We start from the raw sequence: 14,367 nt of genomic DNA on the forward strand, positions 1-14,367 counted from the left end.
GGGACAGCAGAACTGGTTGCAGCTTCCCACTCTCTCCCTCCCAGTGTGCCAGGGGGACCCTTCAACCTGGGACACTTCCGGCAGGTGACTTGATGTAGTTGTCTCTTGGTATATTTGACCGAGGCAAAGTCAGTCAGCAGCTTCTGGGCACTTGAGTAAAGGAAGGGACAGGCCAGCACCATCACCCTGGCCCGCTGGTCCTGGGGATGGGGACAGTGCAGAGAGGCTCAGAGGTCATAGAGCTTGTCTGTTGAGATCAAAAGGACAGAAATTTGAACATTGAAAACCTTACCGGAATGTTCCTTTGAAAGACGAGGCTTCTGCCTATTAGGCTGTATGTTACTATAAGATTGTGAACTCACAGACCCGTAGTGAGTGATCTTCCAGAACCATCCGTCCTCCCCAATGCCCACCCCACCTCTTCATCCCACCACCCATCCCCAGCCAGCTCTGAGAACTGTGAGCGCCTAGTGCATGCAGCATTTGCACTGGAAACCCAGGGACTGGGTCCCTGGTCTGCTTCTGAAACTTTGTAGCTCCGCTTCTGATACTTTGTAGCTACCGGTGCTCCCTCGGGTGTGGTTAAGCCCTTAAACCTCAGTTCTGTCCTGGAATAGCTCCAGGGAGGTTGTGAGGATTGAAAGAGACGGAACAAGTAAAGCATTCCTGGCACGGGGTACCGCTCCCAATCCGACAGCAGCTATTATTACCGCAGGCAGAGACTGTACCGGAGAACTGAGAAGTTGCCCGACCAGACTTAACTTCTCCTGGGACTACGGTTTGAGCATCATAACATTCCCACCCCGAAGGGGGTCTCTCTTAGGTTAGAGCCTGGGTCTGCAATATTTGTAGAGCGACTGAGTGCACCAGAAACCTCAGTATGCTTTACTGCTTGTTCGTTTGCTTTGTTTGTTTGTTTGTTTTCCGAAACAGGGTTTCTCTGTGTAGTTTTGGTGTCTGTCCTGGATCTCACTCTGTAAACCAGGCTGGCCTCGAACTCACAGAGATCCACCTGGCTCTGCCTCCCGAGTGCTGGGATTTAAAGGCGTGCGCCACTACGGCCTGGCAACTGCTTATTTATTGATGCTTTTAGGCAGACGTTGGTGTAGATGAGGATGGCTTCTAACTTGTGTAGCTGAGGATGACCTTGAACTCCCGGTCCTGCTGTCTGTATGTCATGTGACACTACTGGGGAGATGTGAATAAACATCTACTCAACTCAAACAGGGACCAAAGTCAGGAGAGCACCACAGTCCAATGTGGAGAGCCGACGAGTTTTCCCGGGGTCACTTACAGGGACAGAAATGACTTAAGGACAGCTGCACCACCAAAGCCCACCCCAGCACGGGTGACAGCTCACCAAAGCTGGGGACCGGGAGCCCACTGCACAGCCTGCGGGCGGCTCAACAAGCTGCAGTGTCTCTCTGAGGCATGTAAGTTGGTCTAAGCCTGTCTGAGCCAGCTTTCTCTCAGCAGGCCTTACTGTTCCTGTAATCTGGGGGAGGGAGGAGCCTAGTGAATCTGCTCAGTTTCAGGGACTAGCTAAAACTTTTGAGTTGTTTTCTTCCTGTGCCTATGGAGCTTCCCTGCAGGACTGATGGAAAGTCTCACCTCCCCTTGGAACATCTGTGTCTTAGTGAACTTTCCAAGATGGAAGGGTTTTTTGTTTGTTTTTGTTTTTGTTTTTCGAGACGGGGTTTCTCTGTGTAGTTTTGGTGCCTATCCTGGAGCTTGCTCTGTGGACCAGGCTGTCCTGGAACTCACAGGGATCCGCCTGGCTCTGCTTCCCAAGTGTTGGGAATAAAGGCGTGCGCCATCACCGCCCGGCCTAAGATGGAAGGTTTTATGTCAGAGAAAATTGCTACACAGCACTCACAAGTGCTGGATGACAGTCATGTGCCACCATCCACAGCCAGTTCTTCCATGTCCCTTTAATAGCTTTTGACTTGAAGTGAATGTTGGGTCCTCCCAACCCTCCACATCAGAGTTGGCAAATTCTTCAAGGGGATCCCTTCAGGCCCATGGTCTCTACCTCAGTTCCCCAGACCTTAGGTTGTAGGGCAAGCATAAGTGTGGACATTGTAGAAAAGAGTGCCCGTGCCAGGGAACCAACCCAGCTTTAGCGACAGTCACGAGAATTTGGAATCTATGACCCCCGCATGTGACAGCATTCTTCTCTTAGTGTTGTTCAACCATTTTGAAAACGAAAATGAACATCTCTTAGCTTTCAGACTGGACAAGAGCCGACAGTAGCCTTGGTTTGCCCACAGGCTGGAGTCTTCCCGCTTCTGCCTTGCTTCATAGGCCAAGTCACTCAGCCTAAGAGATCATCACAACGATACTGAATCTATACAAAATACCCGACAGCCTGGTGTGGTGGTGCAGGCCTGTAATCATAGCACTTAGGAGGTGGAGGCCGGAGAATCAGGAGTCCAAGGTCATCCTTGGCTACATAGTGAGTTTGAGGCCAGCCTGGGCTACACAAGACCCTGTCTTTAAAATAATAATAATAATAATAATAATAATAATAATAATAATAACATAAAAGCAATACATGCCCATATCCTACAAAAGATGTTAAGGTTGTAACAAACAAAAGACAAAGGCCAGATGTCGCATGGCCCCCTGGATCTGTCTGCTGACGTAGCTTGGAGAACCCAGGTGACTGAAAGAAGCTCAGTGCTTAGTTAATAGTGCCGAACCAGTGGTCATTCCGCGGCTTTTGCTCACCTACCATGGTCCTCTCTGTAAGACATTCACGTTAGGGAAGCTGGTGAAGGGTCTGTGGGGACCCTCTACACTGTCCTCCAATCCCTCTAAATCGAAAATGATTTAAAAATGGGGGCAGGGGCGGTATTTTATTTTATTTTATTTTATTTTTATTTTTATTTTTATTTTTATTTTTTTTGTTTTTGTTTTTCAAGACAGGGTTTCTCTGTGTAGCTTTGTGCGGTATTTTATTTTTGCTGTGCTGGGAACTATGCTCGGGGTCTTGCCCATGCCAAGCAAATGCTTTGCCGCTGAGCCACGCCCCCAGCCTCTACAAAAGCCGCCTTTTAGAAGGCGGGGTCTACATCACGGCCTGCCTTTGCTGCCCTGTCCCGGGTCTTCCTCCAGGGAACATTCCCGAGACCACCGCCCCCCACCACACCCGACACCCCTGTTCTCCGACTGGCCTAACCCATCCTGAGCAGGCTGAGAGGTGGTGCAAACCAAAAGGTTTTCTGGGAGACCTTTGCATCCTGGGGCTGTCGCTCCTGGAGTCACAGGTGCTTTCGTGGTGAGCAGGTGAGCACGGTCTCTAAGGGTTTGGCCGGCAGGTCCCGGTAGACAGCTGACTGCAGTAAACAGAGGCCTTGGGAACCGGTATCTAGTTACCACCCTGTGTTCATGTCATTTAACTACCCTCTGCTGTCTCTGCTTGCAGGAATACGAAGGAGAAAGAAAGGGTCAGGGAACCGGCATTCGGGTACACACCTGTAATCCCAGCAGTCAGGAGGCTGAGGTAATATCGGCACAAGCGCACCACATGTGAGATTGATTGCCACAAGGGCAGAACGTGTATGAACCACCCTTCGTGGTGAGAAGGGGGCTCAGATTTGCCTAGAACTGGAGCTACAGATGGTTGTGAGCCACCATGTGGGGTCTGGGAATCGAACCCTGGTCTTCTGGATGAGCAGCAGCCAGTGCTCTTAACCACTGAGCCATCTCCTCAGCCCAAACCTAGGGCTCTTACGCATGCTAAGCAGGCTCCTTACAGCTTAACAGCACCACCAGCCCCTCATGTCTTCATTCACAAGCCAAGAACAAAGAACTTCACTTGTTTACCCAATCCCGGGTTCCGTGCGAGTTTTACTACACACTAGAGACTAGTAAGCCAGAGTTAGCTGTCCCCTGACAAGTGCCTGTCCTCCGTGAATAAGACAGGTGTGGCTCTCACCTCCTAGGGGCATGTGCCAAACAAATAGTCCCACTGTGCTGGGAGACTGGAGGGAAGGCCTGGGCCCCAGGAGACTGACATCAGAGAGGACTGTATTCTGGGGAAACAGGGTGAACGGTGCAGAGCGTTCCAGCCAGTGTGTCCCAGAGCCGGGAGCTTAGGAAGGGCGTGCGCGCGTGTGCGTGTGCGTGTGCGTGTGTATGTGTGTGTGTGTGTGTGTATCCCCAGGATACTGTGGGCATGGTGAGCTCCAAGTTCCTTCCTTGGTGCCTTATCATTTCACATGTGATCCTCCTGTGTCTGAACAAGAATGTTTTCATACATGGAAGGGGCAGGGAGACAGAGACCAGCCAACGATATAAGTGGAAGCTCGCTTTCTCTCTCTCTCTCTCTCTCTCTCTCTCTCTCTCTCTCTCTCTCTCTCTCCCCCCCCCCCTTTCTCTCAATCTTACTGCATTTATGTTCTCATTTTGTGAAAGGAGAGACACGTGCATGCTAAGGTATATGTGTGGAGGTCAGAGGTCAGCTTGCAGGAGCTTGGCTCTCACCTTCCGCCCTGTGGGTTTTGGGGATCAAAAGCAGGTCATCGGGTTTGGCAGAGAACATCTTTACTCACTGGAGCCATCTTTCGGGTCCCATTATTTCTTCACAAGCAAAAAGTCTTCATGTGGGACAAGGTGTTTCTCTGAGGATCTAGAAACTATATATATGTGTGTGTGTGCGTACACACACACACACACACACACACACACACACACAGCTGCAAGTAGTTCCAACCCTGAAGCTAATCATGAAACTAAACTGACGTCAAAACTCCAAGGGTATTTCAGTCCCATAGGTCTGGAGTCCTTGAGGGGTGCCTATTCATCCTTTCAAGGTTTCCAGGGATACCAACATTGAAGGGGATGCTGGGGATTGAGCCTAGGGCCTTGAACATGCTAAGCACATGCTAGACCCCTGAGCCACACCCCTAGTTGAAAACTTTTGGTTTTTAATTCTGTTTTGTTTGCTCTGTGTTGGGTACCATGCTGGGGATAGAACCAGGGCAGTTTGCCACCCTCAGATGCCCGAGCTAACAATGGCCCAGTGTCAGCCATACATGCTACTCCGTGCTACATTGTGTCGGAAAGCCTGGTCCTTGCCTTAAGAAGGTTACATGACAGAGAAAAGGCCTGTGAGAGACCCCGGGTCAGGGCAGGGGCAGTGCAGAGGAGGAAGGGATCAGAGGAGAAGGAGAAATTACAGAAATGAAGCAAGCTATCCCAGGCGGTGAGCGCGTCGGAATAGCAAGAGACCACTGACGGATCCCAAGGGTGCCAGGGATGGGGATAAGGGCAGAAGATCAGTCCAGAGGAGGCAGTGGGTTACAGTACAGGTCTGGGGTACTGAATCAAGAAGGCTAAGCCAGGAGTGGGGGATGGGAGTGGAGGTATAGGTTGTGGAGGTGGTAGTGGTGGCACACGTCTTTTATCCCAGCACTTGGGAAGCAGAGGCAGGCGGATCTCTGAGTTCCAGCCTGGTCTAGAGAAGCAAGTTCCAGGACAGCCAGGGCTACATAGAGAAACTGTCTCGAAAAACAAAATCAAAACCCAAAACGGGGTTGGGGATTTAGCTCAGTGGTAGAGCGCTTGCCTAGCAAGCGCAAAGCCCTGGGTTCGGTCCTCAGCTCCAGAAAAAAAAAAAACAAAAAACAAAAACAAAAACCCAAAACCAACCAAACAAAAAGGCTAGGTTGGATTAAAAAGGAAGGGAGAGGAGGATCAAATTTGTATCTTGGAGGCAGAAGGATACACGGGAAAGGGGAAAGCGAAGAATTTTCTTGCGTAGTTCAGAAAAGCGAAGGATTCTGTTGGAAGTAGTTCTCAGGAAGAATAAATGAGGCTTAATAAGATGAAGGCGCAGCTGAGTGTGTATTGATCACGACCTCTAGTTTGTGGTAATAGAAGGTGGCTCTGGTTAGCTTGAGTGGAAAGGGGCTTTATTGGAAGGACATCAGGTAATTGAGAGAATCTGGAGAGAGGCAAGATCAACATGGGCAGGACCACCACTGTGCACGCCACCTTCCAGTCCCCACAGGCTCTCCAAAGGCCATGTCTCCCACATGCCTTTCTCTTCTGCCTCTCTATCTTCTAAAGTGAAAATCAAAAGCTAGTGTGGGCCAGCAAGACGGCTCAGCAGGTAAAGGGGCTTGCTGACAAGGCTGAGGACCCGAGTCGGAGCCCTGTGACCCGCATGGTGAAGAACGCTCCTCGAACACCATCTTCTGACTTCTACACATACGCCAAGGCACAAGACACATGTACACACACACACACACACACACACACACACACACACACAGAGAGAGAGAGAGAGAGAGAGAGAGAGAGAGAGAGAGAGAGAGAGAGAGAGAGAGAATGTTTAAAACAACAATGAAAAGAAGTGCTGGGTATCATGGTACATGCCTATAATCCTAGCACCTAGAAGTCAGGCAGCAAAATGGCCTCAAGTGTGAGGCTAGCCAGGGCTACAATAACAAGATCCTGTCTCAAAAATAAGTAAATAAATCAAGACAAATCAAAACCCCAGTGTAATACCACTTCATCAACCAAGTTGGCTAAATAAAAAAAGACTGCCAATAACAAGTGTTGGCAAGGAGCTGGCGAAGTTGGACTCTTTGCTGATGGGATATAAAAAGGTCCTGCTTTGGAACGTGGTTTGGAAGTTCCTGAAAAATATTTAGCATAGACTCTCCGTCTGACCGAGCCATTCTATTCTTAGGCATACTGCCAAACAAAAGGGAGTTATCCACACAAAACCCCCACACTAACATTCACAGCAGCATCATTCATAATCAAATGAGAGGACACACTCGGGCACAGCTACATAATCAATATTGTTTAGACGTACTTTCAATCTTTTCATTTCAGCTATAAAAAGAAATCGTACATGCTACAACATGGATGAGCCTTGAGCACATGCTAATTGAAATCACTCGCACACGGCACACATTGTAGTATTCTACTTTTGTGAAACATACATGCAAAATCTCTCTCTCTTTCTCTCTCTCTCTCTCTCTCTCTCTCTCTCTCTCTCTCTCTCTCTCTCTCACACACACACACACACACACACACACGGCACACATTGTAGTATTCTACTTTTGTGAAACATACGTGCTACAGTTTGAATCTGGACTGTGCCCCACAGACTGAGTGTTAAAGGTTTGCTCTCCAGACTTCAGACATCAACTCATGAACAAGGCTAGGTGCCATGCCAAGGACTGAAATCCCAGCTGCAGGGAGATGGGCCCCTTTGGTGGGTTCTGTCTTCAAACCCAAGGGCTCCCACCCAGAACTAGGGAGGATGTTCAGATTTGGGAAAGCCACACACAAGACGCTAGAAGGATTTTGGGCGGTTTTTGAAATTCGTGATCTTAGAACTGATCCTAGTATAGCTGAGTGGGAGAGTACTTGCCTAGTGTGTGAGAAGCTCTTGGTTTAGTCTATAATCCTGTGAAACAATACAAAACTCACCACATAGACCAGGCTGGTCTCAGACTCATAGAGATCCACTTGAGTATGGGGATTCAAGGTTCACCATGCCTGGCAACAGCGTCTGTTTGTGGAAGGGTTCCAACTTTAATCCAGGTCACTAGGTCATAACCAGACTGCCCGAGTTTAATACTTTAATATTAGAGGAGATATTATCTCACTTTGAACACATTAATCTTCCTTTCTTCCCTCCCCGCCGCCTTTGACAGGACGTCATGTAGCCCAGGCTAGCCTCTAACACATTATACAGTCAAGGATAACTTTGAACTTCTGATCCTTTTACCTCCATTCCAAGCACTAGAATTACAGGCCTGTAGAAGCAGGCCCAGCTTTGTTGTGGAATATTACTTTAACTGTGTAAAGATGTGTTACATTTTTGTCTGTTTGTTTGTTTGTTTGTTTTGTTTTTCAAGACAGGGTTTCTCTGTGTATCTTTGGAGCCTGTCCTGGAACTCACTCTGTAGCCCAGGCTGGCCTCAAACTCACAGAGATCTGTCTGCCTCTGCCTCCCGAGTGCTGGGATTAAAGGCGTGCGCCACCACCCCATGTGTTATGTTTGTTTATGCTGTATTTGTTTAACTATGTGAAGATGTGTTGCATCTGTTTCACCTTGCCTGCCTAAGGCACTTGATTGGTCTAATAAAAAGCTTAATGGCCAATAGCTAGGCAGGAGAGGGATGGGTGGGGCTGGTGGGCAGAGAGAATAAGTAGGAGGAGGAGTCTAGGATGGAGAGAACAGGGAGAAAGTGAAGAAGATGCCCGGGGTCAGGCAGCTGCCAGACAGCCAGACAGACACAAAGTAATTCACACAGAATGAAAGAACAGCAAAAAATCCCTGAGGCAAAAGGTAGATGAAGAGAAACTGGTTAAATTAAGTTGTAAGTGCTAATGGGAGCCAGGCGGTGGCGGCACACACCTTTAATCCCAGCACTCGGGAGGCAGAGCCAGGTAGATTTCTGTGAGTTCGAGGCCAGCCTGGTCTACAGAGCGAGATCCAGGACAGGCACCAAAACTACACAGAGAAACCCTGTCTCGAAAAACAAAACAAAAGAAAAACCCAAAACAACAACGAGAGAGAGAGAGAGAGAGAGAGAGAGAGAGAGAGAGAGAGAGAGAGAGAGAGAGCGCCTATACACAGAGCTTAGGTGTTAGTTTTCTGTGAAAGAGAGATTGTCTCAGCTGGGTCAGCTTCATCAGCGGTGTGTCCTTTCTGTTCCTGTTTCAGAGGAAGGGACAATATTGCAGTATGTGGCTGGAACTTTCTCCTCACCCGCTCACCCCGCCACCTCACACATCCCTACACACACACATTTTCTGGGCCTGGCTGATGTCCTGTTCCCCAAACCACAGAGCACCTCTGTCTGTGACCGCCACCCTGGTGAGTTGCTAAGCTGCAGAAAGAGCAGAAGCGAGAGGCCTGCAGTTCCCTCCCAATTACACATCTCCGTTCCAGAGATGGAAACCTCCTCCACCCTGCAGTGGTGAACCAGCCTCCACCCTGGAGGTATGCCTAACAGCAGGCATGGAGAGTTGAATTTAGCAACCCAGGAAAGAGGAGCGTTGGCCTTCAGGCTCCTGGGTGGGGCTTCATGATGCCAGCGATCTTATGGGTCCCCGGATTTAGCAAATGCTTTCTGATACACACAAGCACTTACACAAAACAAAGCTGTTAGTCCGGCGGTGGTGGCACACGCCTTTAATCCTAGCACTCGGGAGGCAGAGCCAGGAGGATCTCTGTGAGTTCAAGGCCAGCCTGGTCTACAGAGTGAATTTCAGGACAGCCAGGACTGTTTCACAGAGAAACCCTGTCTCGAAAAACCAACCAACCAAACAAACAAACAAATAAAACCAAACTGTTTCCTCCTCATAAGAACCGCGTGAGGTGAGAACTGTTAGTGTATCTTCATTTTAAAGACAGGTTCAGAGCTGGGAAGACAGTTGACACCAGAGGTGACAAACTTCTGTTACCCTGAGATCATCTTGTGCTCTCAACCTGTCTGGGAGGCTAATGTTTGTGGAGAATTTGACTGGTAGTTTCTGGTCCATAGTTAGGTTGACCCTTGAATTGAAAGCTTCAAAAGTGCCAAGAAGAGGATCCAGCCACGGCGGTATTCGTCATCCCAATACTCAGTAGACTAAGACAGGAAGATCACAAGTTTGAGGCCAGCCTGAGCTATAGAGTAAGTCCCTGTTTCTAAAAAGAAAAAGAAGCTGGGCAGTGGTGGTGCACGCCTTTCATTCCAGCACTTGGGAGGCAGAGCCAGGAGGATCTCTGTGAGTTCGAGGCCAGCCTGGGCTACAGAGTAAGTTCCAGGAAAGGCGCAAAGCTACACAGAGAAACCCTGTCTCAAAAAACAAAACAAAACAAAAAAGAAAGAAAAAGAAAAACTAAGCAAGTATTTGAGAGTCAGCAAGTCGGCTCAGCAAGTAAAGCCACTTGTCAACAAGCCCGGCAACCTGAGTTTGATCCCCAGAACCCATATAGTGGCAGGAGAGAACCAACATGGTATGTGTATATCCCCTTCTAAATAAAATAGTCAATTAAAATTTAAAAAGAAAGTATTTGGAGCCATCTTAAGGCCAAGACAAGGTAGACCGAGACTGGGATGATGCTGTTCCAGCAGGGAATCGAACTTGTTACACCTGTTAGCTTTACATTTTTCTTTTTTGTTTACAAACTATTCATTTCTGCAATCAAGCCCACATAGATAAGACCTTACATTTTTAATACCGTGTTACCTGTGCAAATGGGAAAAAAATTAATGTTTCTACACCAATATGGCTGTTCATGTCTGTAATGCCAACTCAACAGGTAAATCGGGATGCTTTTTTCCAAAGCTGACAGCTAAAAGTTTCCAAGAATTCAATATATATATTTGTGTGTGTGCAAGCACATGTATTTATGTTTGTATAAAAAGATCAATGATAGCAGTATGTTAGGCATCACCAGCAGCAACAGCTCTTCTGGGATCTGCAGTCATACGAACAAAATTGTAGAGACACCCAGCCCACTCCATTAAAAAAAAAAAAAAGCAAAAATTCCCAGGAAACATCAGTTTTGCTACTATCATGGTAGCTTTGGTACATTTGAACTTGACTGTGAATGATTTTGTGGGCCAAGAGACAAAAAAATTAAATCTAAGCCCTACTGGGCATAGGAGGCAAAGGTACAGGGGTCAGGAGTTCAGGGCCATCCTCAGCTACTTAGTGAGTTCAAGGCTAGCCTGGGCTATATGAGACCCTGTAGGGAGAAGGAGGAGGAAGAGGAGGATTATGGGGTGGGAGGGAGAAGGAAGGAGAGGAAATAAAACATTGTCTGACCTAGTCAAAGAGGGCTAGGCATACAACAAAGAATTGGAACACCATGAGCAAGACCTAGCGGAAACATTAGAGTCTCAGACACTTACTATAAAACAACCAGGTTTTGTTGAAAGAAAGAAGCTTAAAAATATCCGCAGGGACAGGAAACTATAAAAAAAAAAATGACATACTAGATTTAAGAAGAACATTTGTAGAAAGCTTTACGGTTTAATCAGGGATCAAAACCACAAATACCTGCAGGGTCTAGACAGCAAACAGACGTGAGTCAGTCAGGTGGCTGGGTGAGCAAATGGTCACCTGAGCCGTTTGGAGGGCAAGCACTGCTCAGCGCCAGCAGCTGCTGCGTGACCTGGGGGCCCAGTTTGCAGAACTTGGGCTGGCTCTAATGAATCTGGATTTCTTTTTATGATAGTCCAATTCAGGTAACATCGCACTGACCGTTATGACCACTTTTCTCCTTTTTTCCATTTTTATGAGTCTGTGTGGTCAGCATCTGTGTTTGTGTGTGCACGTTTACATGCACGGTATGGGTGCACACGCATGGAGGCCAGAAGCTGAAGCTGGGAATCATCCTCTAGCTACTTTATTTATTGAGGCAGGCTCTCTCAATCAATCCCAGAGCTTTCCATTTGTATTCCTTTTATTATTCATGGGTAAATAACCCCACTGCGTGTAAAGACATCCACTCATCAATTGGTATTTGGAGTTAAAATTTTTTTTACATTTCAGTGTGTGTGTGTGTGTAACGTGGCAATTAGAACAATTTTCAGGAGTCAGTTCTTTTCTTTTTCTTATCTTTTTTTTCTTTTTCTTTTTTATTTTTTTGTTTTTTTGACACAGGGTTTCTCTGTGTAGCTTTGCGCCTTTCCTGGATCTCACTTTGTAGCCCAGGCTGGCCTCGAACTCACAGAGATCCACCTGCCTCTGCCTCCCGAGTGCTGGGATTAAAGGTGTGCGCCACCACCGCTGGCTCAGTTCTCTCTTTTCTACAACGTGGATTCTAGGAATCGAACTCTTGCCTTCAGACCTACCTGCAAGTGCATTTACTAAGCTGTCTTGCTGACCTGATACGTGGAATTTTTAATATATCTTATTTTTAAATTATACCCATATTAACTGTGGTATAGCACTTGTCTAGCGCAATGCCTAGCACTAAACAAAAATTAATTCCCTGGGGCCCAGGCACATATCTGATGGTGAGGCACAGAGGGCCAAAAGTATGAGACTTCTGATTTATGGTGTATTTTCCAATCCAGCCCTCAGAATGGTTCTCTGACATAAATTGTTCTAATTTTTTGTTTGTTTTGTTTTTCGAGACAGGGTTTCTCTGTTCTGGAACTCAGTCTGTAGACCTAGCTGGCCTCGAACTCACAGAGGTTCACCTGCCTCTGTCTTGAGTGCTGGGATTAAAGGGGTACACCACCACAACCTGGGTGTTTGATTTTTTTTTTGTTGTTGTTTCTTTTAAATAATTTCTTTATTCTTATTTTATGTACGTTGTTGGTGTTTTGCCTGCATGTATGTCTGTGTGAGGGGGTCAGATCTTGGGGTTACAGACAGTTGTGAGATGCCACATTGGGTGCTGGGAATTGAACCTGGGTCCTCTGGAAGAACAGTCAGTTCTCTTAACTGCTGCGCCGTCTCTCCAGCCCCTGATTTTTGTTTTTGAAACAGGGTCTCACTATATAGTCCTGAAGAGGCTGGAACGCCTTACTGGAGTTGGAGGCTGGCCTTGAACTCACAGAGATCTTCCTGCTTCTGTCTCCCAAGTGCTGGGATTAAAGGAGTGCTCCACCACGCCCGACTATTGTTATTTTTGTTTTTCACACCAGGACCGTGTGTGTAAAATGATACGCCTGGGGAAAAGCCCACAAATTTCTCACTCTCATTTCCCCACTAGCTGTCTCCACCAACCCCCCCCCCCAAAAAAAAAGCCCCCGAACTTCAGGGGATTTGCTTGGTAACACAATCAATGAAATTCCTGGCTGCAACCTGGAAGTACTTCCTTGACTCAGTTTCCCATCTGTGAAATGACTGGTGTTGGGCTAGTTCCTCTCCAGGCACTAGCTTGCCCACATTAGGTCATCTCTTTTCCCAGCATCCACCTGGGCAAGCATTCGCTCTGGTCCAGCCGGGTTTAGCCAACCCACCTGTCCCTATCCTGATTGACCGCGGTAGATTCTGCCACCCAGCTCTGTCCTGGGATCGGGGGTCAGCCTCTCGAAAAGTCTTTCTGGGCTGGACCAGTCCAGTTTACCTACTGCTCCCGGTCAGTACACTGCTCCCCCAGCAGGAGCCATTTAAGATTAATTTGTGGTCCTCTGACATACCCCGGGGAGGTCTATCCGTGACTGGGGCAACTTATCTCCAAGGGAAAGGAAGCCTTGCGACAATGCCAATTGCCACCGGGCTCGGGCACCTTAAACGAGCACTCTAGTTTAAGCATGGTTGAGGCAGACGTCTTAGCTCGCACATTTCAACAAGGCAGCTAGCTAGCTGGCCAGAGCCCGGCGCCTCAACTCTTTCCAAGATCACGAGTCCGGAACCGCCGCCTCCAACTCTGAGAAGTCAAGCGCCCGACAAGAAACTTGCGCGATCGCGCCCGCGGCCACCAACCCAAGGCCAGGAGCACCCACGGCCTCCAGTCTGCCATCCCCAGGGTGTGTGTCTTGGAGCGGGGGGGGGGGGGGGGGGAGGGGTCCCCACCGCACCTGCGGCCTCCGAGTCGGGGAGTCGGCGCGCGGGGCCAGTCCCGCGTGCTGGGAGGTCGGGGTCACCCCTGATCGTTTCCCCTCCACCCCCCGGGCGAGGTCCCCGAGGCTCCCCGGGGGAGGGCGGCGGCGCCCGGAGGCCGCACTCCTGGCGGCCGCGCCGCTCCCCCTCGCTCTGTGCAGCTGCCCGCCCGGCGCTTGCGCACTGGGCCCCGGGCGCGCGGCGGCACCAGGCTTTGTGTGTGCGCGTATGTGTGTGAGTGTGTGTCTGTGCGCGAGTGAGAGAGCGGGCGAGTGTGGCGAGCAGGACCCGGCGGGCGCGCTCCCCCAGCCTCTCTCTCTCTCTCTCCTCTCTCTCTCTCTCTCCCTCCCCGCCAGAACCATGTCGGGCAGGTCGGTTCGAGCCGAGACCAGGAGCCGGGCCAAAGATGATATCAAGAGGGTCATGGCGGCTATCGAGAAAGTGCGCAAATGGTAAGCCGAGGCGCCGGCTCGCTCGCTCGCTCGCCCCGGCTCGCTGCACCGCGTCGCGGCCGCCGGCAAGCCGGGACCCAGCACCCAGAGCCGCGGGGCGCAGCGACCCCGGGCCCGGAGTTGGCGAGGACGCGCGGCCCGGGTCACCTGCGCCCCGCGGGGGCTGCGTCCGCTGCCCAGGTGTGCTTGGCGCGGGGTCGCCCACCTGGCGCGGCGGCGGCGGCGGCGGCGGTGGTGGCAGCGGCGGCGAAGGCGGCTGCAACCCGGAGCTCGGAGCTCGGGAGAGGGGGGTTCGCAGCCGGCCCCAGAAGCCATTTCGTTTTTTTGTGCAAGTCACATGAAAGCGGCTTCCCGCGCGCCGGGGCCGTGATGCCGCCGGCGGCGGCGGGCA

At 49.6% G+C, this 14,367-nt stretch overlaps 1 protein-coding gene across 1 annotated transcript in view; it reads left to right on the plus strand.

Annotated features, from left to right (window-relative positions):
* The first annotated feature begins 13,750 nt into the window (after window positions 1–13,750).
* The window catches only part of Bcl7a (BAF chromatin remodeling complex subunit BCL7A), a 33,989-nt gene continuing 33,372 nt past the window's right edge, over window positions 13,751–14,367 (plus strand). The window contains exon 1 of the mRNA XM_059249311.1: window positions 13,751–13,976. Within this exon, the coding sequence (XP_059105294.1) occupies window positions 13,753–13,976 (224 nt within the window). The 5' untranslated portion in view covers window positions 13,751–13,752. The remainder of the gene's footprint in view (window positions 13,977–14,367) is intronic.

This window comes from Peromyscus eremicus, chromosome 23 (assembly GCF_949786415.1).
Source record: "Peromyscus eremicus chromosome 23, PerEre_H2_v1, whole genome shotgun sequence".
Taxonomy (NCBI): Eukaryota; Metazoa; Chordata; class Mammalia; order Rodentia; family Cricetidae; genus Peromyscus; species Peromyscus eremicus.